This window comes from Echinops telfairi, unplaced genomic scaffold (assembly GCF_000313985.2).
Source record: "Echinops telfairi isolate 266 unplaced genomic scaffold, ASM31398v2 ScPeMD7_7410;HRSCAF=8448, whole genome shotgun sequence".
NCBI lineage: Eukaryota > Metazoa > Chordata > Mammalia > Afrosoricida > Tenrecidae > Echinops > Echinops telfairi.
Window position 1 is genome coordinate 9441044 of NW_022111310.1, and position 24171 is coordinate 9465214.

At 41.5% G+C, this 24171-nt stretch overlaps 2 protein-coding genes across 5 annotated transcripts in view; both read left to right on the top strand.

The window, feature by feature from the left end:
* Nucleotides 1-12463, top strand: part of FKTN (fukutin) — a 35456-nt gene extending 22993 nt beyond the window's left edge. For 3 of the 4 annotated variants that reach the window (XM_004710965.2, XM_045296577.1, XM_045296578.1), the window contains 4 exons: nucleotides 2699-2828; nucleotides 4772-4905; nucleotides 6600-6727; nucleotides 12250-12463. In XM_004710965.2, the coding sequence (XP_004711022.1) occupies nucleotides 2699-2828; nucleotides 4772-4905; nucleotides 6600-6727; nucleotides 12250-12463 (606 nt within the window). Of the gene's footprint in view, nucleotides 1-2698; nucleotides 2829-4771; nucleotides 4906-6599; nucleotides 6728-7558; nucleotides 8298-12249 lie in introns of those variants that run through there. The other variant, XM_045296576.1, reaches the window with a different exon arrangement.
* The window catches only part of TAL2 (TAL bHLH transcription factor 2), a 36175-nt gene continuing 24456 nt past the window's right edge, over nucleotides 12453-24171 (top strand). Inside the window, exon 1 of the mRNA XM_045296580.1 lies at nucleotides 12453-12524. Coding sequence (XP_045152515.1) covers nucleotides 12502-12524 — 23 coding nt within the window. The 5' untranslated portion in view covers nucleotides 12453-12501. The remainder of the gene's footprint in view (nucleotides 12525-24171) is intronic.

A 24171-nucleotide genomic window follows, 5' to 3' on the forward strand; every position in this document is an offset into this window, starting at 1 on the left:
CCCCCACCTCCCCCTCTCCCATGTCCCCCCGGAACTGTCAGTCCCGTTGTTTTCGCCTCCAGATTGTTCATCCAGCCTGTCCTTGGTATATTTTAATTTGTTCTTTGTCAGTGGATTGATGTTGCTGCTGTTTTGTTGTCCATTGTTGCTTGGTTTTGCTCTGTCTTGTTTTTATGCATGTTGTTGTCTCCGCAGGCCTGTCTGGATAGGACAGGCTCTTTATCATTTTGTATGTGAAAAACCATGTTTGAAAATACTAGTCAATTTTCAAATTAAAGTAGACATACATAAATTTGAACACTTGGTGGCGCCAAGCAGTCTTAAATGTAATATCTGATGTGAAACACAAGCTGTAAACTATTCTTATAGATCTCATAGTTACTTTCTAACTTCTCTTTTAAATAATGTTTTTTAACGATATTAGTGAATTGCAAATAATTTCCTCCAAACTACATTTTTCCACTACCCATTCCATTCCAAAAGTCCTACATACTTTTGTTGAAGATCATTCTAGGGACAAAATTCCTAATCTACTGCATCCTAAAGAATGACAGGATATTTTAGGTTATTGTAGGCATATGAGAGGGATGTTGTCTATCATTTGTTCATTTGCCCATACATCAATATGTGTTGTTTGCATATTATGTGGTAAGAACCATTCCTAGTCTGTTAATAGTCAGATTTATCATCTGTCCCAAGTAACCATCTTTGTAGTCTAGTGGGGGAAATAAAAATAAATAATTGTAATTAAATATAAGAATTATAGTAAAATGTATATATAGGGACAATATTATTTTTGCATATTTAGCACCACACATAATCCATCCCCCCAAATGTTAAACTGGATAGCAGCACAAGGAGGAGAAATGCGTGTCTTCCTGAGAAAGCTAGGACATTCTCTTAGAGGCCACCCTGAGCTGAGAACCAGAGAGATATTGTTAGTCAAGAGTATACAGGACAAGGACACATGTATAAAGCCACAGAGACTTGAAAGTTTTGCGCGGCTTGGAGAACTATGTTATTGCTGGACTATGAAGTGTGAGCAGGAAAGAGGAAGCTGGACCTAAAGTGGAGAGTGGAGCATACAAGCTAGTCCGTAATGCCGGAGGTGCAGACCCGGGAGTGAGACGGCCCTGAAGCACTCATGCTGCTGTCCTTGGTCCCAGAACATGAAGAAACTCCCGGCAGCAAGAAGTCTTAGTAAATGGTTAACTATGATACTTGTTTCGAACTTCATACTTTGCAAAGGATTTTTCTTTAATCCATGAGCTCATCAAATCTTTACAACAGTCCTTCAAAGTATAAAGATTATCCTTAGATTACAGATGAGAAACTTAAGCTTCAGAAAAGTTTGTTTATTCTTTCACCTTTTCCTCTGTTCAGCAGATAGGTACGTAAAGGTTTTATGTTCAGGAGTTAGGTGTTCCTGGCCACATAGCTAAAAAATTGTGCTAGGATTAAACACAGATTCTCTAATTTATTTACTTATTTAATTTTTTACCGTTTTTACACTCTAATTTAAAATCCCATGGGTTTTTTTTCTACTATGCAAGAGGCCTTAAAAAACTTTATGCAACCGGTAATTTAAAAATTTTATATGAACTTTTGAAGTCTCCTTGTACTTTATAGTCTTTTGAAATATCCATAATATAGCACCAGTAAGTGATGAAAATGTCATTGAGTGTGTTTTGCTGCAGCTATACTTGTAGCTGTACTAATTGCCTTCTATCCCGCTAACCAAGGATCCCTGGTGGTGTGTTGTTTATGAGTTGGGCTGCGATCCACATGGTCAGCAGTTTGAAGCCACCAACAGTTCCGCAGGAGAAAGACTGGGCTTTCTAATCAGGAAAACATTAGTCTTGGAAACCCATGTGATTCAACATTGACTTGATGGTAGTGAGTTTGAATCCCCCTAACCACCCTGTGTTAGGCCAGGTTGTCTAGAGAAACAAGTCCAGTGATACTTACATATATGTAAGAAACAGCTTTATATCAAGAATAAAATATATATATATATATCAAGAAAACATCCCAGCCCAGTCCAACTCAAGTCCATATGTCCAATACTAGTCCATAACTCCCTCTCAGACTCACACAGCCACATGTATTTATGCAGAATGCAGGAAGATCACAGGCTGGTGAGTGCAAAGTCCTGTGGATTCAGTGGTGGTGGACCCATCACAGGGCTCTGGAGGCAAGCTGTGTCAGCCTGCAGGAAGATGAAGGTAGAGAGGGAGCTTCCCAGAACCTTCCTTATGGGAAGGCCATGCCATAAGGCGTCACCATTAGGCTGTGACCTGATTGACGGGCTAGACTCCACCCCTACACTTTTATATATCTTCAAGCTGACATGAAATTATGTAAGTACCACACAGCCAGTCATCTAGATTGTGACTTCAGAAGGGGGCTCGGAAGGTATAAATCTTGTTCTTTAAGAATCCTGATTATATTCTTTTTCCTTTTAATTTGTCTCTCCTAAAGTCTATTCATAGATATATAATTTTAATGTGCAACTAACAAGGAACCATGCAACTTGATATTTCTTTTTAATTTTACTTGTGCTATTTATTTTACAATTTTTGGTTTTTGTAATAGAAACAATGATGGCAAAAAAAAGTTAATTTTCACATTTTAGATGTTACAGAAATGCTTCTAGCATTTAAATATTGCTATAACAGCTGATTTGTCATTTTTGTAGCAATACCTTGATGATAATACTGTGGAAGCTATGGCCTTTCGGAAGAGTGCAAAAGAATTGTTGCAACTGGCAGCCAAAACACTAAAGAAATTGGGAATACGATTCTGGCTAAGCAGTGGCACTTGTCTAGGTAAAATTCTTAGGAATTTACCTTTGTCTTTTTGACCTTCAGAATTTCAGCTTGAAATGAGGCAATACACTGAAATTTGAAGTATAATCATTATTAGTGCATGGAACAAGGACTTAGGAATTTTTTAATGGACTTTACTTTGGAAATATAAAACTAAGGACGGTCATGTTTGTATTTCTCAAATTATAAGTAATACATATTTAATTTATATCAAATAATGAGATCATGTTGACTTTGAGGGGATATCCAAAAAAAACAGAAATTCTTTTTCAAAGCTATGTATTTAAATGTTTTTACAAAACTACCTTATCACCTTCAAAATATCCTCCGTTACAGTTAATGTATTTGTCAAATCTGTGATTACATTCTTGGAAACATTTTTCAAATGCATGTGTTTGGATGGCTGACGGCACCTCCCTCATTTTTTCATCACCTCTTCCACATTGTCAAATCACTATCCTTTCATGCCCCTCTGCATTCACGGAAACAAAAAGATGTCGCACGGAGCAAGATCAGGTGAGTATGGTGCTCTGGGAAAGAGAAGCATGCTGTTTTTTGCCAAAAAAAACCCCAAAAAACAGCACACTGAGAATGGCTACGTGAGCAGGTGCGTTGTCCTGGTGGCAAAACCAGTCTCCCGTCTGCCACAAATCAGACGTTTTTTTGGTCGCACAATTATACAATTTTTTCAGAACCTCTAAATAGAAAGCCTGATTAACAGTCTTAGCTGCTGGAACAAACTCAAAATACACAAGTCTACATTTTGATCCATTTGGGAAGTTAATGGACATCAAGATTGAGGTTTGTCATCAATCAACATTTCACCTTTTTTGAAATGAGAAACCATTTGTACACCTGAATTTTTCCCGTAGCGCTGTCCTTGTAAGCTGTGTTCAACATCACAACCGTTTCTGTGGCATTTTTCCCGAGCAGGATACAAAATTTCACGGCTTCACGTGTTTTCTTAAATCAGTCCTCACAAAAAATGAGGTTCAAGCAAAACTGCTTTTACAAAAAAATGCACTGTGGCCTGAGAGAACCTTCCCAGGCAACACTGCTGAGTGCACTAACTCAGAGCAAGTTGCTTGATGCTCTCTGCCCAGCACAATTCTGGAGTGGTGTTGTTGGTTTTGAGTATGCCCTTGCGTAGTTAATTCTCAGGTAATCCTTAGACAAACCTTTTATTCTATCCCAAAGATTTTTTTCTTTAAAAACAGCAACTCTATTCTGTTTCTTTACTTACATTCCATTCAAATTACTTACTGTACACTAAAAGTTTCTAATGAAAGGAAGATAGAAAGTAGTGTTGTGAGATCCTCTACAAACCTGGTAGCGGCGCTGATGGGCCACCACTGCCTTACCAGTCTGTTGATTCTGAGATGGGGAAATACTCTTTTCTATAGTTCTTGTATAAGTTGCTATTGAAAGGAAACTTGAGATTTCATGATCCCCATTTAGTGCCCTGAAGGAACTCTGGTGGTATAGTCAGTTATCCATTGGGCTGCTAACTACAAGGTCAGCAGTTTAAACCCACCAGAGATTCTAAAAGACAAAGACGAAACTTTGTGCTCTTGTACACCTTGGAAACCCAAAGAGGCAGCTCTACTGTGTGTTGCTATCAGACCACTATCAAGTCATTATTGAAGCTAATGCATTATTCAGAAATGAAAATAGGTCATCAGAGTTTTAGAGGAAGTTTAGTAGTGCTCACACCAGGGAAAAATAAGACTTAAAAATACATATTCTTCAACGGGTGACTGAAAATCAGAAGTAGTCTTTCAGTTGGGGCTTTTTTTTTTTTTTCAATAAGGTATTTGGTAATGTACCCTGAATCTAATCCTATGAAATAAAATGTCTGATAAAAAGATCATTCATCATGATGACTGATTTTGTGTGTGCTTAAGGCATTTTAGAATTTGTTTTTACTCCTTTTTTTCCCCTAGGGTGGTATCGGCAGTGCAACATTATTCCTTATAGCAAAGATGTTGACTTAGGAATTTTTATACAGGATTACAAATCTGATATTATTATAGCATTTCAGGATGCAGGACTTCCACTCAAGCACAAATTTGGAAAGGTCAGTGATAAAACTCAGTTTTAACTTTGTAAGTAACATGCCTTTAATAGAGTTTATATTAAGCAACTCAGAGAAGAGTAAGTATATGAGTGCATCATTTTATATGTGGCCAGCTTCAGTTTGTCAGAAGCTTGTTACCACTTAAACACCTGTCCTATTTAGGAAAAACTAGAAACTTTGTGGTAGGGGGAGACGACTCATGAGTACTTGTCAATAAATGTACTACAAACTGCTGTTAAGAAACCAATCAACCTCACTGCTCTTGTGAGCCTCCAAGATGGTAACTCTTATCGGGAATAGAAAACCCCATCTTTCAGCTGAGCTGAAATGTGGAACCACTACATGACCAGGGTTTCTTTGCAATTCCATTAGGTAAAAGTTAGTATGTAATAACTAAGTTCATAGAATAACTAAGAAGCATAGCCCCACTCTCTTCCAAAGCTGTACTGTTTTTCATGTATTTTTTAAAAAAAATCTTCATTTAGGCCTGGATATCATTTGACATTAGATATTTCATTAATTGCCAAAGGGTGGAAACGTAGAACAAATACTGAATCCCTTGTTTATCTTACATTTTTCCAAGGAAGGCTATTGTAGATCAGCAGTTTCCTTACGTCAAAGCAGGGCCCGGTCATAGCTTAGATGAATTCTCCTTATAGATGATTTGATCCCCTATGTCCTGATTCTGTGTAATCATCTCACTCTTAACTTGCTTCTTCTCAGGAGCAACAGTTGTATATTTAGTCACTGAAAAATTACTTGCCCTCTCATAAATATTTATTACCATTTATTTAAAACATTTGAATAGAATCTGGTTCTGAGGTCAAAATAGTAGAACTTCTGTCAGTCAGCAAACATTTACTGAACACTCACTCTGTGTCCACATTCAGGACACCCCACTGTCAACGTCAATTCCAGTTCATAGCGACCCTACATAAAGTGTTCAAGGCTTTGAATTTCACTGTTGCAGGCAGCCGCATCTTTCTCCCAAGAAGTGTCTGGTGGGTTTGAACTGTCAACTTTGCAGTGGCTTTCCTGACAGTGCCACCAAAGCTCGTACACTAAGGATATAAGTGTGCATAAATGATAACCTTACCCTTGAGGAGCTCACTGTCTCACTGGGAGAAAAAAACCCAAATAATTATGATGTGATTCGTGTTGTAACAGACAGATGTACCACATCCGATCCGGAGGGAGCATAATGATGGGATCGTTTTTAGTGAAATGCTCTGAGATCTTTGTCCTATACCTTGACTTTTACTTCTTTTTTTCATATCTATAATCTGTATGTGTAGGTTTACATAATGCCATTTGTGTCTGAGTACTTACATATTGAGTTAGCTCAATTCTTGCTAATAAATTTTGGCTTTAGGAAGAATAATTTTTCTTTGTTTTTTTTCTCCCCTTTAGTCAGGACAGGACACTGAAATAGAATGTTTCTATTTTCTATGGGAAATGATAGTTCAACAACCTTAAGTCATATATTCTGAGTTGTCCTCAGTTGTAAGATGCAGCATTCTTTATGAAAGAAATTAAATTATGGCATGCTTCGGGTGGAAGATACACCCCTATCTGAGAGGCTTTCCTTTTGAAAAAAAAAAAATACACATTTTAGAAACACTATATAAAACCTAACAATCTTTTTAGAAAATATGCATTTTGTTTCAGTCTGACGGTTTTCATCTTCTCCCTAGGTAGAAGACAGCTTAGAACTATCTTTCCAGGGAAAAGATGATGTGAAACTTGACATTTTTTTCTTCTATGAAGAGACTGACCATATGTGGAATGGAGGCACTCAGGCCAAAACAGGAAAAAAATTTAAGTATGAATCAAATAAGTACTTTAAAAATGAACTTTAGAAGTAACTGAATGTGAAAACCAGCGAGTCCGTCTCAGCTCCACTTTCAGTTAGTGTTGCCGTAGCTTACCCTCATGGGCCCGCTCAGCCTGTAAGGACACTCTGCACGAAGGAGTGTCCTGGGTTTGTGATTGTGGCTCGAGGTCCATAAGTCCCCAGAAACGGAAAGCTAAGACAAGGAATACACAGCCATAATACTGATTGACGGTCCCAGCTGTAGGGGCTTGATAGGAATGAATGAATAATTGTCAGTAAAGACAGAGTCTAGGGAAACTTTGGTTGAACAAGGTTGATTCTGTGAATTCTGGGCAAGCTCTGGAATGTTTCTTTAACATACCATATATACTCGAATACAAACCAACCTGAATATCAGTCGGCACCTAATTTTACCACAAAAACTGAATTAAAAAAGTTCTGGAAAACTGGGCTTATACATGAGTGTATATGGTACATAGACTGAGGGTTAATCCTTAAGTGATACTCCTTAGGTTTAACAGTTTCCATATTTTACAAAGTTTGAGATCATCTTGACTAAGATACACTGTTTAATGTGCACAAAAAAAGAAAAACACTGCCAGTTATAATTATAAGACACTTGATTCACAGATGGAAAAATGGGGTAGAAAGTATCTCAAGCTTGATGGAAAGCAGTATGTTAGGTTAGCATTGTTACCCTTAGGCTTTTTAAATGTTGGTGCTTCTCTTTGGTGGTTTTTAATGCTGCATAGTCAAACTCTTGGGGGGGGGGGACAAAACAAAAAATGTCATAGAAGTAATTATGCTCTCCTTTCTTAGACAATCAACCCTTCCTCCGTTCAACGGAAAGGGTGGGAGGAGAAGAGGGACAGCGAGAGGAAGTAGGAGAGAGAACGGAAGCATGAAGAATATGAGCTTAGAGTCTTCCAGACTTCAGTCCATCCCAGTAGCTTTTCTGAATACTACTGATTACTGTTCAAAAATGCATTATACTAAAATCACATAAGATTGTTGAGTTTAAGATTACCACTGTCATCATTTGATTCCTACTCAAAAAGTGATTCTATATAGGGTTTCCATGGCATTAATTCTTTATAGGAACAGATAGCCTCATCTTTCTGTTGAGGAACAACTGGTGGGTTTGAGCCTTGAGCGTAGCAGACCTGTGTGTGTGCACTTTTTTTCATGCTTTCCATGTGTCAGACACTATCCTGAATATTTATGTCAGTGCAGTCCCCACAACAACTGCAGATTTTCGGTGAGGCACAGAACTTGAGTAAGAGGATAGCACTGTATGTTTTTATTTGCATCACAGCTCCATTGCTAACCACAAAGTTGGTGATTGAGACTCCCCTCCCCCCAGCCACCCTGTGTCAGAGAAATGAGGCAGACTGCTCAGGCCGACTGCTCCTATACAGATTCATAGTCTTGGAAACCCAAATAGAGTTGCTGTTAGTTGGAATCAGCTCTATGGCAGGGGCCTTCGACATCTCGTGCAGGTTGGAGAACCTCTCTATGCCTTAAAGTCCCTTCCTTGTAAAATGGGGATAATAATGGAAATTTTCGTATGTTTGTTTTATTAGTAAAATGAGTTGTTGCAAAAGGACTTTTGACAGTTTTTGCTGCTGCTACTGCTAGTAACACTACTAGTTTAAAAATATATTCCTCTTGAATCTTGTGAGAAATCTACATATTAGAAACATTTTAAATTATCTTAGTATTAAACTGCTACATGTATTCCTACAAAAAGCATAGGAGAGTGTCACCTTTTTTCTAGCAAAGATAATTTCTAGAACCTGGTTAGAATCTTGTTTTTCTTAAATTTCCTTCTGAGACTTGAATTTCTTTCCTCTTGTGATATGAAATCCACCAGCCTCAAAAGCACTGTTCATTTCCAGCCACTGCAGTTCTGGATAGCACAGGCTTCTTTCACTGTGCTTGAGCTGCTCTGTGTCGTAGCAGTGTTTGGGAAGTGTGAAGTGTGCGATTATTTAACAAGGAAAATGAGCAGTGATAGACTGTCTGGACAGATGGTGTGAGTCCCAGAATTTCTAGCATGTTCCCATGACCTTAAAAGGCAGAGAAAAGAGCAGAGGATGGCTGTGGAGAGGAGTTGCTTTGGAAGAGTCCCCTAACCATATGCCATTTTATTCTTTTAGCACTATTTACTGTAAGGGACTGCCTGGGCTCTGTATCATTTCCCTAATACCATTTCTAGTAAATTTCTAAGAGCTAGTTTCTGAGTCTTGTTATCCTTACAATATTCTATTTTTCCCATGAATAGTTCATTCTGAGAAAAGCTTATTAATATCAGAGAATGCTTATCACAGTCAAACCTGTGAGAGTTGGAATGTGATGCAATGACCTTGTTTGACCTAGGTCTTGCGTTTTCTACCTTTCACAGGATGCCATCTTAACATTCTTCTGTTACTTCTCAATGTTGTACCTACCACTGACTAAAGATTTGGAGATGTAATGAAAATGAACTAAGTAGGGAGCAGTGAAAAAGAGGTAGACCCTCCACAAGATGGCTTGACGTGGTGACTTCAGTGATGGGCTCAAGCGCAACAGCAGATGTGAGGATGGCGCAGGACCACACTGTTTTGTTCCATTGCACATGAGGTCAGAACCGACTCAGCGCCTAACAACAGCAGCAAGACAGCCCATGTGTCACTCCGTCTCATAGTCTTGGGCCAGATGAGAAGGTACCCCATAGCCTTGGTGTTGCTCCTCTTGAGTCCCCATGCCACGGACTCTGGTGCATGTGGTCTACATCTTGGCCATGCTCTTCCAAAGGTCCTAAGATTCCTGTGTCCCAGATAGTTCTTAATCGCTACGGAACAGCTTTGATAGAACTGTGGTTTTTGTCTTTTAGCCGACCGTACCCCCAAGAACACAAAGGATGGCATCTTAAGTGGCACCCTCTACTGACGCCTAAAGCTGCTCCCAAGGGAACTAAAGCAGTGAGTTACTGTGGTTTGTATTTTTTATCCCCTCTGTTACAGGATTAAGGTGGGTGTAAGTCCTAACCTTAGTAGACAGGTTAGGACTTAACCCCACTTTAATCCTATAACAGAGGGGGTACAAAAACAAAAACAAATCCCTGCCATTGAGTTGATGCCATTTCATAGCAACCCTATAGGACAGGGTAGAACTGCCCTTATGAGTTTCCAAGACTGTAACTCTTTACAGGGCTAGAAAGCCATGACTTTTTCCTACAGAGTGGCTAGTGGTTTTGAACTACTACTGACCTTTTACAGATCACAACAGAAAGTGTAACCACTGTGCCCCCAGGGCTTCCCTGCAACAGAGAACTCCCTGCAAAATGGGAGCATAGCCACAGGCAGGGTCCTGAAGTTTAGGCATCACAGAAGGAATTATGGCTGGAAGTACCCTATTAATTGACTACATCTCACGTATTACTAATAATAAGAAGTGGAAAAACTAGTTCATTGACAATGCAGTTAACCATAACAAATACATCATAAGTATAACTGCCTGTACTAACTAATAAGATTAGTTTATCCTAGAACCAGTAAGTAACAGATTTTTAGGATGTCTCTGAAGAGAAAGGAGCCCTGGTGGCTCTATGGGGTAAGCATTGGACTACTAAAATGCAAGGTAGGCAGTTCAAAACCACCGGCCACTCTGAGAGAGAAAGATGAGGTTATCTGCTCCCATTAATATCTAGAGCCTTAGAACCCCCATGTAAGGTCACTGTGAGTCAGAATGGACTTCTGCGAGTGGGTGGGGTGAGAAGTATGATCTGCTAACTCAGTTCTGACTGCTGTCTCTGCAAAAATAAACGGACATGGAGCTGAAATTGAATGACAGAAGCGTCGTTAATGACGCCTCGTTGATGCCCGGTGCTGTCAAGTAGGTTCTGACTCAGTGACCCTAAGAACAACAGAATGAACTACTGCCTGGGCCTCCCAGCCTCACATTTGGTGTTATATTTGAGCCCTTAACTTCATCCTAATTTCAGGCTGTCTTAGTGAGAGTTTAAATTAGTTGATACTTTCGATTCCATCCCAGGGCATACTGCTTCGCTGAACTTAATCTTAGCTTTCAAAGGTAAAGCAGCATTGTAGGCCTGGATGAATTCCCCCTTTCCCTGTTGTTTCCTGGTAACCTGAACAGAGGACGTGGCATGTGCTCCAGTCTCCTCCTCTCCACAATCTCATTTTACTGTCAGTTTTCTCATTTTATGGTTTATTTATCTTTCCTCTTCTCCTAGGAAGCAGGGTTTTTTGTTTTGCTTTGTTTTGCTGAATGCATTGAAAGAAAGACTTGAGGGAAAGCAAACCCTAAGTTTCTGTTTGTTTTTGTGTAGGGGCAAGAATTAACATTTGAGTTGTCTTTGAGTTATTTTAATATTGTTTACATATTTTCAATATTTAGGTTTGTAAATCGATCTTGAGTGTGCTTTGCTCAAGCGTTGTGCATTGTCCCAAATGCTTGCTGTCATAAAATTTGTAGTTTTCACATCCACGCCCTCCATCCTAGACTTCTCTTTTTTTTCTCTTTGAATAAAATATTATGATGAGACCATAGAAGCTTCTGTTTCAGAGAAAGCCTGTATTGCTAATGGACCATGATTTGTGCCTCATTTCAGCTTTAGTGTGTCAACTTGATAGGATGGGACAGGTGGGCATTCTGCTGACCAGCGTCTGATTGGCAAGGCTGGAGGCTAGTGATGGATGGGTGTGTCTGATGACAGAATAAGCAATCCCATGAATATGAGTGTGCAGAGTCAAATTGGGAACAGCAGATGGTTGGGCTAAGCTGTATCTTATTTCTTCCTCAGTTAGGAGATTTGCCTTGGCTATGTATTCACAGAAGCCAGCTGGGATTGTCCATTTACTGCCAGCACCCATTGGTTTGAGTAGACAAGACTCATTGCTTTCTTTAGAAAGCTTCTCATTTCTATGTGTCTGGCTTTATGTTCATCTGATGGTAAAATATATTATTTTCATAAACAAAGTATGCTAGAACTGACCTTTCCATCGAGAACATGCCAATTACTACCATTTTTACAATATAATTATACGTAGACAACTGGCTTTTGCCTGATTCTTTCTTTAATCCGAAGGATATTTTCAGCTCTGCTATTGCCACTTCCCATCTTCTCACTGAGGTTCTTTGTGTGTTGTGAAGAGAAGCATTTCTCAGAAAACACTAAAGCAGATTCTAAAGTTACAATATAAAGGTAAAGTAAAGCTAACTGACCTGCTAGTTTTAGATTTCTTTTGTAATATGTAAAACTTAAATTACTTGAAGTGACTACAGAACTTCAGAAAGGTCAGAGCCATGTGGTCTGTGGGGAAAGATGGTTCTCAAAAATCCTTGGGGTGCTTGTAACATTAGAAGGGGAGCAAATGTCCACTCTTAACTATTGCTAGAGTTGTTGGAGATTAAGCCTCCGTTAAAGTGCACTACAACTGGATTCCTCAGCGAGGACATCCACTGTTGAAACCTAACCTCTCCCCACGCTCCCTGTTTTACTACAGGTACAAGTTTCCCAAGTTTACACTCTGCTGGACTGAATTTGTAGACATGAAGGTTCATGTGCCTTGTGAAACCATTGAATACATTGAAGCCAACTACGGGAAGACCTGGAAGATTCCTGTGAAGACGTGGGACTGGAAGCACTCTCCCCCCAATGTGCAGCCCAATGGAGTCTGGCCAGTTTCCGAGTGGGATGAAGTTATCCAGTTATACTGAGACACCAGATTGAAATGGGAGAACTCCTTTTCTGAAAAATGGTGGTTAGCTGTTTAAAAAGGTACAAAAACATTTCTCAAGTATAAGTGAGAGCCAAAGAAAACTGATAAGCATGACGACACAGAAAAGGCCCTAACTTTGGGGCCATCTTCTTTATTCTCTCACTCACCATTTGCTGAGGCAGTTTCTGTGTGCCAGGTACATTGCTAGGTTACAGTGGAGGAACAAATGAATGAGACAGATGTCTCCCTCCTTTCCCCTCCCTTTGGTAAGCACTCTTTCTATTTTCTTTTTTTTTTTTTAAAGATCATTTTATTGGGGACTCTTACAACTCTTATAACAATCCATGCATCAAGCATATTTGTACATAGGTTGCCATCATTATTTTCCAAACATTTACTTTCTATTTGAGCCCTTGGTATCGCCTCCTCTTGTTTCCCTCCCAATGCCGCCCCCTCCCCCGCCACCACACACACACTCATGAGACCTCGATGACATAAATTATTATGATTTTCATGTCTTATACCGACCGCGTCTCCCTTCCCCGGTGGTTCTGGTGTTGTCCCCTTTGGGCAAGTGTTGGGGGGAGGGGAGTGTTATGTGTCAATTACTTCGATTGGTTACTCCCAATTGGAGGAATACCCTCCAGTTGGGTGTTCCTACTTCCTCACCTCCTCTCCCCACCTCCCCCCTACCTTCCTGGTATCACTACTCCCAAAGCACTCTTTCTTTTTAAAGAAACACCCTCACCTGTGACAAGCTCAGATAGAATGTGATATCTTTGGTAAGGGTGTTCTTTTTTTGTTATGTTTTTTAAGTCTGATAATATTTGGATTGGAGGATGGATGAGCTCACTGGGCACAGCTAACGAAGAAATGAAAAGAGTTGTTTCTCTTTTAGGATTTAAACTGGTGTTTAGTGCTGCTTTAGGATTGTGGAGCCTGAGTTGATATTTAAGTGATCAAACTTTAAGTGACATCAAAGAAAGATGCCAGCAGATTCCTTTGACAAGCAACTTGATGTGACATTTATTTAGAGCACAGGGCATTATTCTATAAGAGAATCTAGTGACGTTGAAGATCTTAGTAAATTTTCCTATCTGATGTGAACAGACAACTTGACCTGTGTGATGGCTGTTTCCAACCATAGCCAGGATATTTTCACTGACCCAGGGGGCCCTTGTTGACAAATTGTCAAGTGAAGTCATGCTACTAGACATGCTCTTATTCTCAGTCACTGTGCCAAGAATAAAGATTTAATATTTTCTGAATTTATATTCTTTATACTCCCAATTTTAATATTAACACTCAAATAGAAATATTTCTAATTCTTCCAGGTTTACTTTTCAGTATTATTCATTCTTACATTACAGATACATATAATCAGTTGGCGCGGGAACAGGCAGTGCTTCGTTCTGTTGTGCATAGAGTTGCTATGGGTCAGAACTTACTCAATGGCACCTAACAAAAACAGCAACATATTTTAGTTCTAAGGAGCCCTTGTGGTACAGTGGGCTAAGGACTGGCCTGCTAACAGAATGGTCAGTAGTTCAAACTCACCAGGCACGGAGGGAGAAAGAGAAACCTGTCCACTCCCAAAAAAATTTAGTCTTAAAAATCCTATGAAGCAGTTCTTCTCTGTCTTTCTGATACAATTGCTGTGTGTCAGAATCAGTTTGTTACCATGGGTTTCTTTAATTTGTGTGGTCTATACACCCACGCAAATGACATTGTAAACCTCTTTATGTTTTCTCCCCTCCTGCTACATCAAGTTTCCACAAGCAGAATACAAACGATGACCCTGGCAACTGTTTCCCACCTCACATCAGCTCACTGCCATCGAGTCAGTGCTAACTCATAGCCACCTTACAGGACAGTATAGAACCGCCTCTGAGTCTCCGAGGCTGTAGCTCTTCATGGGAATACAGAGTCCAGTCTTTCTCCGGAAGAGCAGTTAGTAGTTTTGAACTGCTGACATTATGGATTGCAGCCCAACTTGTAGCCACTATGCCTAGTGTTTGTAAAGTTTGTGTCCACCCCTAAGCATGCATTCTGTGGAATATGATGGGGCAAGAACTCAAAGTTCCTTCCTTGGTTCACATCTACCAACTCTGGAACCATCAAGTTTTTTCCATCAGAAAAAAAAAAAATCCTTAAGTGCACTGGGATTGCCTTCTACACCATTCACTTATGAATGGGATAGAATAAAGGAAAATACAAGGAGGCTTCAAGAAATTCATGGAAATTTTTCATTTTTAAAAGGTTTTCATTATTTTATTAGGGGCTCTTACAGCTTTTATAACAATCCATATATCAATTGTATCAAACACATTGATACATATGTTGTCATCATTTCTAAAACATTTTCTTTCTAAAGTCTATCTCCTCTTTTTTCCCCTCCCTCCCACACCCTCCCACCTTCGTGAGCCCTTGATAATTTTTTAAAAATCATTTTATGGGGGCTCTTACAACTTTTATCACAATCCATACATCCATGTGTCAAGCACGTTTGTACATATGTTGCCATCATCATTTTCAAAACATTTTCTTTCTACTTGAGCCCTTGATATCAGTTCCTCATTTCCCCTTCCCCCAACCTCCCTCCCTCACGAACCCTTGATAATTTATAAATTATTTATTTATTTTTAAAATGTCTTATACTGACCGCTAGCTCCCTTCACCCACTTTTCTGTTGTCCGTTCCCCTGGGAAGGACTTATATGTAGATCATTTATCAGTTCCCCTTCTCTCCCCCCACCTTACCCCTACCCTCTTGGTATTGCTACTCTCATTATTGGCCCTGAGGGGGTTTATCTGTCCTGGATTCCCTGTGTATCTGTACCAGTGTACATATTCTGGTCTAGCCGAATTTGTAAAGTAGAATTGAGGTCATGATAGTGGTGGGAAGGAAGCATTAAAAGAACTAGAGGAAAGTTGTATGTTTTATCATTGCTATACTGCACCCTGACTGGCTCATCTCTTCCTGTGACACTTCTGTGAGGGGATATCCAATTGTCTACAGATGGGCTTTGGGTCTCCACTCACACACCTCCTCATTCACATCAATATGATTTTTTGTTCTGGGTCTTTGGTGCCTGACACCTGATCCCATCAACACCTCATGATCACAGAGGCTGGTGTGCTTCTTCCATGTGGGCTTTGTTGCTTCTCAGGTAGATGGCCACTTGTTTATTTCAAGCCTTTAAGACTCCAGATGCTATATCTTTTGATAGCTGGCCACCATCAGCTTTCTTCACCACATTTGCTTATGCACCCACTTTGTCTTCAGCGATGCTGTCAGCATCACAGAATGCGGGTTATTAGAACAAAGTGTTCTTGAGTTGAGGGAGTACTTGAGTAGAGGCCCAATATCTGTCTGCTACCTTAATACTTAACATATAAATATATGTACATAGACCTATTTCCCTATTGTTTTATATAAATATGTTTGCATATGTACGTGCCTGTATTTAGACCTCTATAAATGATGCCCTTTGCCTCCAAGTTACTTTCCTCTTGTCCCACTACATGTTCGGCCTTCATTTGGGTTTCAGTAATTCTTCTTGGCTACATTGCCCTTGATCAAGCCCCATGAGGCATCCTACATCCACCACACCATTGATTTTAGATCACTTGTTGTTCCCTTGTCACTGGGTTGATTGACACCTCCTTCCTTTCCCCTCACCTCTCCCTCTCCTGTACCCCCTCTCCCCCTTGGAACCGTTGGTCTGTTGGTTTCTCCTCTGGATTGTTTATTCCCACCTAGACACACATGCAGGGACAATAATAAGCCCAAAAAACAAGACAGTAAAACAAAGCAATAAAAGAAAACCAAGAAACAAAACAAAAACCAAGGACAAAAAAAGAAAAGTCTATAAATAGTTCCAAGTCTGTTAGTTGACCTTTAGGAGTGTTTTCTGGTCATTCGAGTCTGATAGGGTACACGGCCTGGTCCCAAAGTCTATTTTTGGTATTCCTTGTGGACTTCATTTTGCTTTTGCTCCCTTTGCTGCTGTGTTGCACACCATTAGTGTTTTGCCACGATGTGGTGGGTTCAGATCTGGCAGTTTTGTCCCCTGTAATGCTGTGGGTCAGTGAGGGACATCATGACTTGTGGTAGGGCCGGCCCTATAGTCCTCTCTGTGCATTTACTGCTCTGAAGAGAAATATTGCCCTTTGGGCTTGGTAGGCCAGGAAGTGTTCCACTTTTTCTCCGTCCCTTTTCATTTGCTCCTAATCAGAACCACCCCACTCCCTGAGCTGCAGCTTCAGTGCTGTCCTCTACATGCAATCCACGTGGTTGGGATTGGAGCCAGCCCTGTAGACCTCTCTGTTAGTTTGCAGCTTCATGCTGTTATGTTGCATTCACGTCTTGGTGCACTGGGTTGAAGTCTGGTCTGTCTCTCTCCTGTGGAGATATAAGCAATAGATGTGTTAGTGCCCTGTGCCCCTGCTACCCATGTCTTTTTTTCTCCTTCTTGCTTTTCCCTTCCTTTTAAGTTGGCTGCCATATGTATCTCTGTATTTGGTCTGGCCTCTGCCTTAGTACCTAGACCTCGCCCCAGGAATGTATGTATATAATAGATTTTCCCCTTTGCCCCTTTTGCAGTTTTTTAAGCTTACCTCAGTGGACTCATGTTATACTTGACCATTTGTGCTTGGCTTATTTTGCTTAGCATAATATCCTCCAGTTCTTCCCATGTAGCAATGTGCTTCATGCTTTCGTCATTGTTTTTTAGGGATGCGTAGTACTCCATTGTATGTATGTACTACAGTGTTTTAATCCATTCATCTGTTGATGGAAATTTGAGTTGTTTTTTCTTGCCTCTTCTGGGTATGTGCCCAGTAGGGGAATTGCTAGGTCGTATGGTAGCTCAATTTCCATCTGTTTTAGATATTGACAATTGATTTCCATAGTGGCTGTACATACCTACAGGTTCACCAGCAGTGGATGAGAGTTCCTATGTCACCACAGCCCCTTCAACACTTGTTACTTTCTGATTTTTTGAATTGGGCTATCTTTGAGGGCATTAGGTGGTATCTCATTTTAATTTGCATTTCTCTTATGGGTAATAAGTGGGAACATTTTCTCTGATAGTGGAGTGTTAAAGTCTCCTACTATTATTGGTGAATCTGTGATTTTTTTTCATCTTTTTAATAATTTAACGAAATTCGTCGCTCCATTATTGGGTGCATGAATATTCAATATGCTAACTGGTTCTTGGTTTACTGAGCTTTTGAGCATTATGTAGTGTCCCTTCTTGTCTCTTTTTATGGTTTGAACCTTGAGATCCATTTTGTCAGAGATTAAGATTGCCACCCCTGCTTTTTTTAAGTTCCCATTTGCGTAGTATACTTTCCACCAGGCTTTTATTCTTAGTTTATTTTTGTCTGTGAGCTTAAGATGTGTATCTTGCAGGCAACAGATTGATGGATTATGTTTTCTGAGCCAGTCCTCCAGCCTTTTTCTTTTAATGTATAAATTGAGTCCATTGGAATTCAGAGTTAATATCACAATCTGTGGAGTTATAGTTGTCATACCCGGTCTTGTGTTTTCTTACCTCCCTTCATATCAGTGTGCTGTGTTTGAGTGGAGAGTTTCTGTCTTGTCTTCTTTTCTCTCGAGGCCCTGTTGCCCTGGTAATTGTTGCTGGCATGTAAGCTTCTGGATAGAGCTGCGCTATATGGTGGTCTACTGCTTGTTCTTGGTGGAGGTTGATCCTCTGGCCATAGTGAGTCAGCCAGTATCTTCTGCAGGGTCAAGTGTCTTGCAGCATATTCTTTGAGTCTTTCCTTGTACTGGAAGACTGTTATCTCCGCATCTATCTTAATGGATAACTTGGCAGGGTAAAAGATCCTGGGGGAGGCGTTTTTTTCTTTCTTTTGGAAGATGTTGCTCCACTCTCTCCTCCTCTTCATGGTATCTGCTGATAGGTCTGAGCATATTCTTACCTGTGCTCCTTTGTATGTGACTGTCTTCCTTTCTCTTGCAGCTCTTAAAATTTTTTCTTTCTCCTCGAAGTTGGGTATTTTTACTATTATATGTCTTGGCGAGTTCTTCTTGGGGGTCTAGTCGGCGTCCTTTCTGCTTCCTGTAGGAGCACCTGTTTCTCACTCATTAGAGTGGGAAAGTTTTTCTTCCAGAAATCCCTTCACTACTATCTTGGCTGTTGACTTGTATGGTGTGTTCTGCTCTGGTAAACCAATTATTTGAATGTTATTCCTCTTCATAACATCTGTCATTGATCTCAGGTTATCTTGCTTCTTTAATTTTCCTATCTGGCTGTCTTTCCCGCTTGCTGAGGTCTGTGTTGAGTGTCTTCGAGATCATTGATATTGTTCTCTGCCTCCTCAAGCCTAATCTTAATTCTGTAACCTTGTATGTGGCTTCTACTACCTCCTCCTTAGTACTTGTATTTCCCTTTGGTGTGTGGACTTCATCTCCTCTATCATTGCATCCTTGTTCTGTGTTGCTTCCCTCAGCTCCTCTATTACTCCGAGCAGACTTCTTAATATTTCTTTCTGTGACAGATCTGAGTCTGATTCTTCTGTGAGAGTTTCTCTGTTTTTTTTGGGGGGGGGAGTGATGTCTGTTGATTTTTCCTCCATCCTTTCATAGGCCCAATGTTTCTTAGAGACCAGGGGGCCCTAGGTCCTTCTCTGTGTTACTTTTAAGTATGCTTTCAGGGGGCTGCCTGTGACCTTCTATAGAGATGGGTCAGACTGCCGTGTAGACAGAGCTCTGATGGTTTAGTGGCCAACAGTGGTGAGACGTTTCACAGACCGGAGTTGGGGCTGGAGCCTAAATGAATGGCCCTAGACTTCTTTGACTGGTCTGTCAGGGCACACTTAGCAGCCTTTTTTCTTGTTTAATTAAAAAAAACTTTTTAGAAAAAAAAAATAGAGAAAGAAGGAAAAGCAAAAAAGAGGAGAAAAAGAAATAATAATAATAAAGGAAAAGAAAAAAGAAAAACAACAAAATTACCTCCCCTCCTTTTCCCTTCAATTTCTAGAGATGCCTAATAGAAGGCGGAGGTGAGCGGAGCCTTGCTGCCATGGGAAGTGGTGCTGATCTAGGCTCCAGAGCCAGGCTTTGTGAGGGGAAAAATTCTCCTCAGATCAAGCATGCACTCCTCCGGTCCCTGCCGGCCTGTAGTGTTAAGCCGGTAGGGAGAGGATACACCAGCAGAAGACGCACCTCAGCAGCTAGCCTCCTGCACTGGCCGTAAAGGGCTGAGGCAGCAAAGGGTGCTGTGGGAGATGCCGGCCAAGGCGCCCCGCCTCCTATGCCGGCAAGACAGAGTTGGGGCAGGCAGACTTAAAGTTCAGGCTGCTGGCGCTGGGAATCCTGCAAGGCACCTCAGTGGTGTCAGCCCCCCACCCCCCACCCCCCCTTCCAAGCCGACAGAGATGAATCCAGAAGGAATGCAAAGCCGTGGCAATTGGGCTCCTTAGCAGGCAGGAGCGCTTATCGTTTGGGCCACCAGCGCTGTGAACGGCGCAGGGCTCCGCAGTGGCATGGACTGAATGGAGCAGACAGACGGCTCCGGCAGGAAACGCAAAGCCGGATCCTTAGCCTTCTTAGCAAGCAGGAACACTTATTGTTCAGGCCACCAGTGCTGTGAACCGCCCAGGGCTCCACAGTGGTGTGGGCCTAAGCGGGAACGGAGGGCAATGGCGCCAGCCCTCCGCACTAGGAGGAATGGGCTGTAGCACGCTTGGCTCGGAGATGCTGGTGCTGAGAACCCCGCAGGGTACTGCCGTCGTCGAATGGGCCAGTGTGAAGTGTAAACGCAGGACCCAGGGTAGAAGCAGGACGAGCTCCAGCAGTGGGCGCACGCCTGCAGGAAGTACCCAGTGCTGGCGACAGAGTGTGCCACTGCACTGCACGGCCTCCCAGGCAGGGAGCGGGAGCAGGAGCAGGCGCGAAGCTAATTGGAGCAGGCAGGCAAATGGGGGTGTTGGGAGCGAGGTCCCAGGTAGCAATGGAGGTGGATCATCCCCAGTGCAGGTTGCCCAGCCAGCTACCAATAGATTGCAGGTCATTTACTGGGGCCCTGAGTGATTGGAAGGAGGGCCCCGAGCCCAGGGGCCAATCGCTGCCATGTGGGAAGAGGGTAACTGCAGGAAAGGAAAACTTCTCTCCTAGTGTGGTCCCATGAGTGGGCAGCTGCTGTAGGGGTTCCTGCCACAGCTGCGTGTGTCTCGGCACAGCAGCCAAGCAACTCCAGGCTAGGAGGCCCGGTCTGGGGGTGGAGTGGGTCTATTGCTGATCATGGCAGGGGTGGCGGTGAGCGCTGGGGTCGCTTGGCCTGATGAGCCATGCGACTCCCCCCCAACCCCCGCTCCTTTTTAGGGGGCTACCATCTGTATCCCTGAGTTTAGTCTGGTCCCTGCCATATTATCTAGACATCCAAGGGTTTCTTCCCTATGCCCCTTTAGGATTTTTTGAGCTTATCTCAGTGGATTCATGTTGTACTTGTCCTTTTGTGCTTGGCTTACTTCACTAAGCATATTGTACTTGTCCTTTTGTGCATGGCTTACTTACTGCACTTAGCATAATTTCCTCCAGGTCTTCCCATGCGATGTGCTTCATGCGTTCACTGCTTTTTAAGGATGCGTAATACTCCATTGTATGTATGTACCACAGTTTTTTAATCTATTCGTCTGTTGATGGAAATTTGGGCTGTTTCCAACTCCTTGCAATTGTGAGCTGTGTCGCAATGAACACTGGGGCACAGATATCTGGCCATGCTTTGTTTCTTGTCTCTTCTGGGTAGATGCCAGTAGAGGAATTGCTGGATCAGATAGTAGCTCACTCAGTCTCCAACTGTTTTAGATATCGCCAACTCGATTTCCATAGTGGCTCTACATACCTACAGTTCTACCAGCAGTGAACAAGAGTTCCTATCTCTCCACATCCCGTCCAACACTTGTTACTTTCTGATTTCTTGAATTGAGCTATCTTTGAGGGTATTAGGTGGTATCTCATTGTTGTTTTAATTTGCATTTCTCTTATGGCTAATGATCGGGAACATTTTTCTCATATTTATTGGCCATTTGGATTTCTGCCCTTGAGAACCTCCTGCTCAGGTCCTTTTCCTAACTCCTGAGTGGACATTTGGTTTCTGTTTTAAGTTAGCAGAGTATTGTAGATTTTAGTAATAAGGCCAGAGATGTTTTCCCATTCTGTGCTCTCTCTTATTACTCTCTTGGTGAATTCTTTCGATGTAAACAAGTGTTTTATCTTTAGTATATCCCACTGGTCAATTTCTGGCTCCTCTGTGTTTGTGTCCTTCCCTATTTCTGATAGCCTATGTATTCCCTGTGCCAAGGTTCTCAGGTTTGTCCTAATTCCCTCATTAATGGCCCTAATAGTTTGGAGTTTTACCTCAAGGTTTGTGATCCACTGTGAGTTTATTCTTGTGCATGTAGTGAGGTAGTGGTCTTACTTCATTTTTCTATAGATATGTGTCCATTTTTCCCAGCACCACGAATTGAAAAGGGCATCCACTTCCCATTTGATATTTTGGGGGCCCTTATTGAAGATCAGTTATCTGTATGTTGATGATTTTATTTCTGTGTTTTCAATACTTTTCCATTGGTCTGAATATCTATCGTTATACCAATACCACACTGTTTTGACCACTGTGGCTGTATAGTAGGTGCTAAAGTCGAGTAAAGCAAACCCTCCAACTTTGTCCTTCTACTTGAGGAGTTCTCTGCTAATTCTCGGTTACTTCCCTCTTCATATGAAGTTGGTAATCTGTTTTTCCAATTCTTTAAAGAAAGATGCCGGAATTTGGATTGGGATACAGTAATGCAATAGATTTCTGTTTGTTAATCTTGTAACCTGCTACTCTGCCACATTCCTTTATTGCTTCCAGTATTCCTCTTGTGGAACTTTTAGGATTTTCCATATATAAAATCATATCATCTGTGAATAACGATAGTTTCACCTCTTCCTTCCCCTGACTAATACCTTTGATGTCCTTTCTTTGTCTTATGTTGTTAGCTAAGACCTCCAGTATGATGTTAAATAGTGGAGACAAGGGACATCCTTGTCTAGTCCACTTTCTCAGAAGAATCAATCTCATCTTTTCTCCATTGACTACCACATTGGGTTGGTTTTTCATATATAGCTTCTATTATATGGAAGAATTTTCCTTCCATTCCTATCTTTTTGAGTGTCTTAAACATGAATTGGTGTTGGGTGTTGTCGAATGCTTTTCCCACATCTATCGATATTATCTTGTGGTTCTTACACTTTTTCATTTCAATGTGATGAATAATACTAATGGTCTTTCGTATGTTGAACCATCCCTGCATCCCTGGTATGAATCCCACTTGGTCATGGTGTATTATTTGTTTTATATACTTTGTATTCTGTTGGTTAATATTTTGTTAAGGATTTTTGCATCGATATTCATTAGGGAAATTGGTCTGTAGTTCTCGGTTCTTGTGGAGTCCTTGCTCAGTTTAGGTATAAATGAAAACACACTGAGTCCAATTGTATCTAATATATCATGCATGAACAAAGAAAAGATATTCAGTAAGCACCTATAAAGAAATTACACTAACAATCACAAACCTCGCTTTTGCAATTGATCACGTGGTCATAACTGATAGGTAGAACTACCTTCTACTACCCATTCTGTATTACCTTGCCCTCAGCAAGCACCTCAGCTGGCTGTGGTTTTTTTTGCCTGGTGGGGTGACCCAGACCTTCATTCCTGAGGGGTCTGGGTCATTATAAGTCCTGTCAGGATTGGGTGGCTGTAATTTACCATTTACTTTAATCACAGGGCATGGTAGCACTAAGAAGCGGCCTATGGGATCTCCTGGATTCCAGACATAGTCTTTTTTACCTCCATTATGTAACACCAGCCCAATTTCTCCTTGGTAATCAGGATCAATCACACCACTCAATACAGTGACACCCTTCCTGACCTGTTGATCCAAAGGTATGAAAATCCCGAAGTGGCCAGGGGGCATTCTCAGCTGCCAGTTCAGTGGAATCCATGCTGTGTTTCTGGGTGGGAGAGTTCCTTCGTTTGGGACCAGGACCTCCAGGCCTGAGGAACACAGGGTTGCTGGGACAGGAAGCAAAAACACTGCAAGTGGATCACTAGGAGTAATAGTGAAAGGTGCCACTCCAGCTTCCACCCCTTGGTTCCTGGACCCATGAATTCTGGCTATTGGAGACACAGCACCATATATTGGCCACTGGTTTAGAGCATATACAGCTTCCTGGAGAATATTGCCCCAGCCCCACGAGTTGTTCCCACCTAGTTGGTGCCGTAATTGTGTCTTTAGGAGCCCATTCCATCGTTCTGTCAAGCCAACAGCTTCAGGATGATGAGGAACATGATACGACCAGTGGATTCCATGGGAATGGACCCATTGCCTCACTGCATTTGCTGTGAAGTGAGTTCCTTGATCTGAAGCAATGCTATGTGGGATGCCATGCCAGTGGATGAAGCATTCTGTAAGTCCACGAATAGTTGTTTTGGTAGAAGCATTGCGTGCAGGGAAGGCAAATCCATATCCAGAGTAGGTGTTTATTCCAGTAAGAATAAAATGCTGTCCCCTCCATGATGGAAGTGGTCCTATGTAATCAACCTGCCACCAAGTTGCTGGTTGATCCTGGACTTAATGTTGGTTTCTGCTGCTGGCAAATGGGGCACTCAGAAGTGGCAGTGGCCAAGTC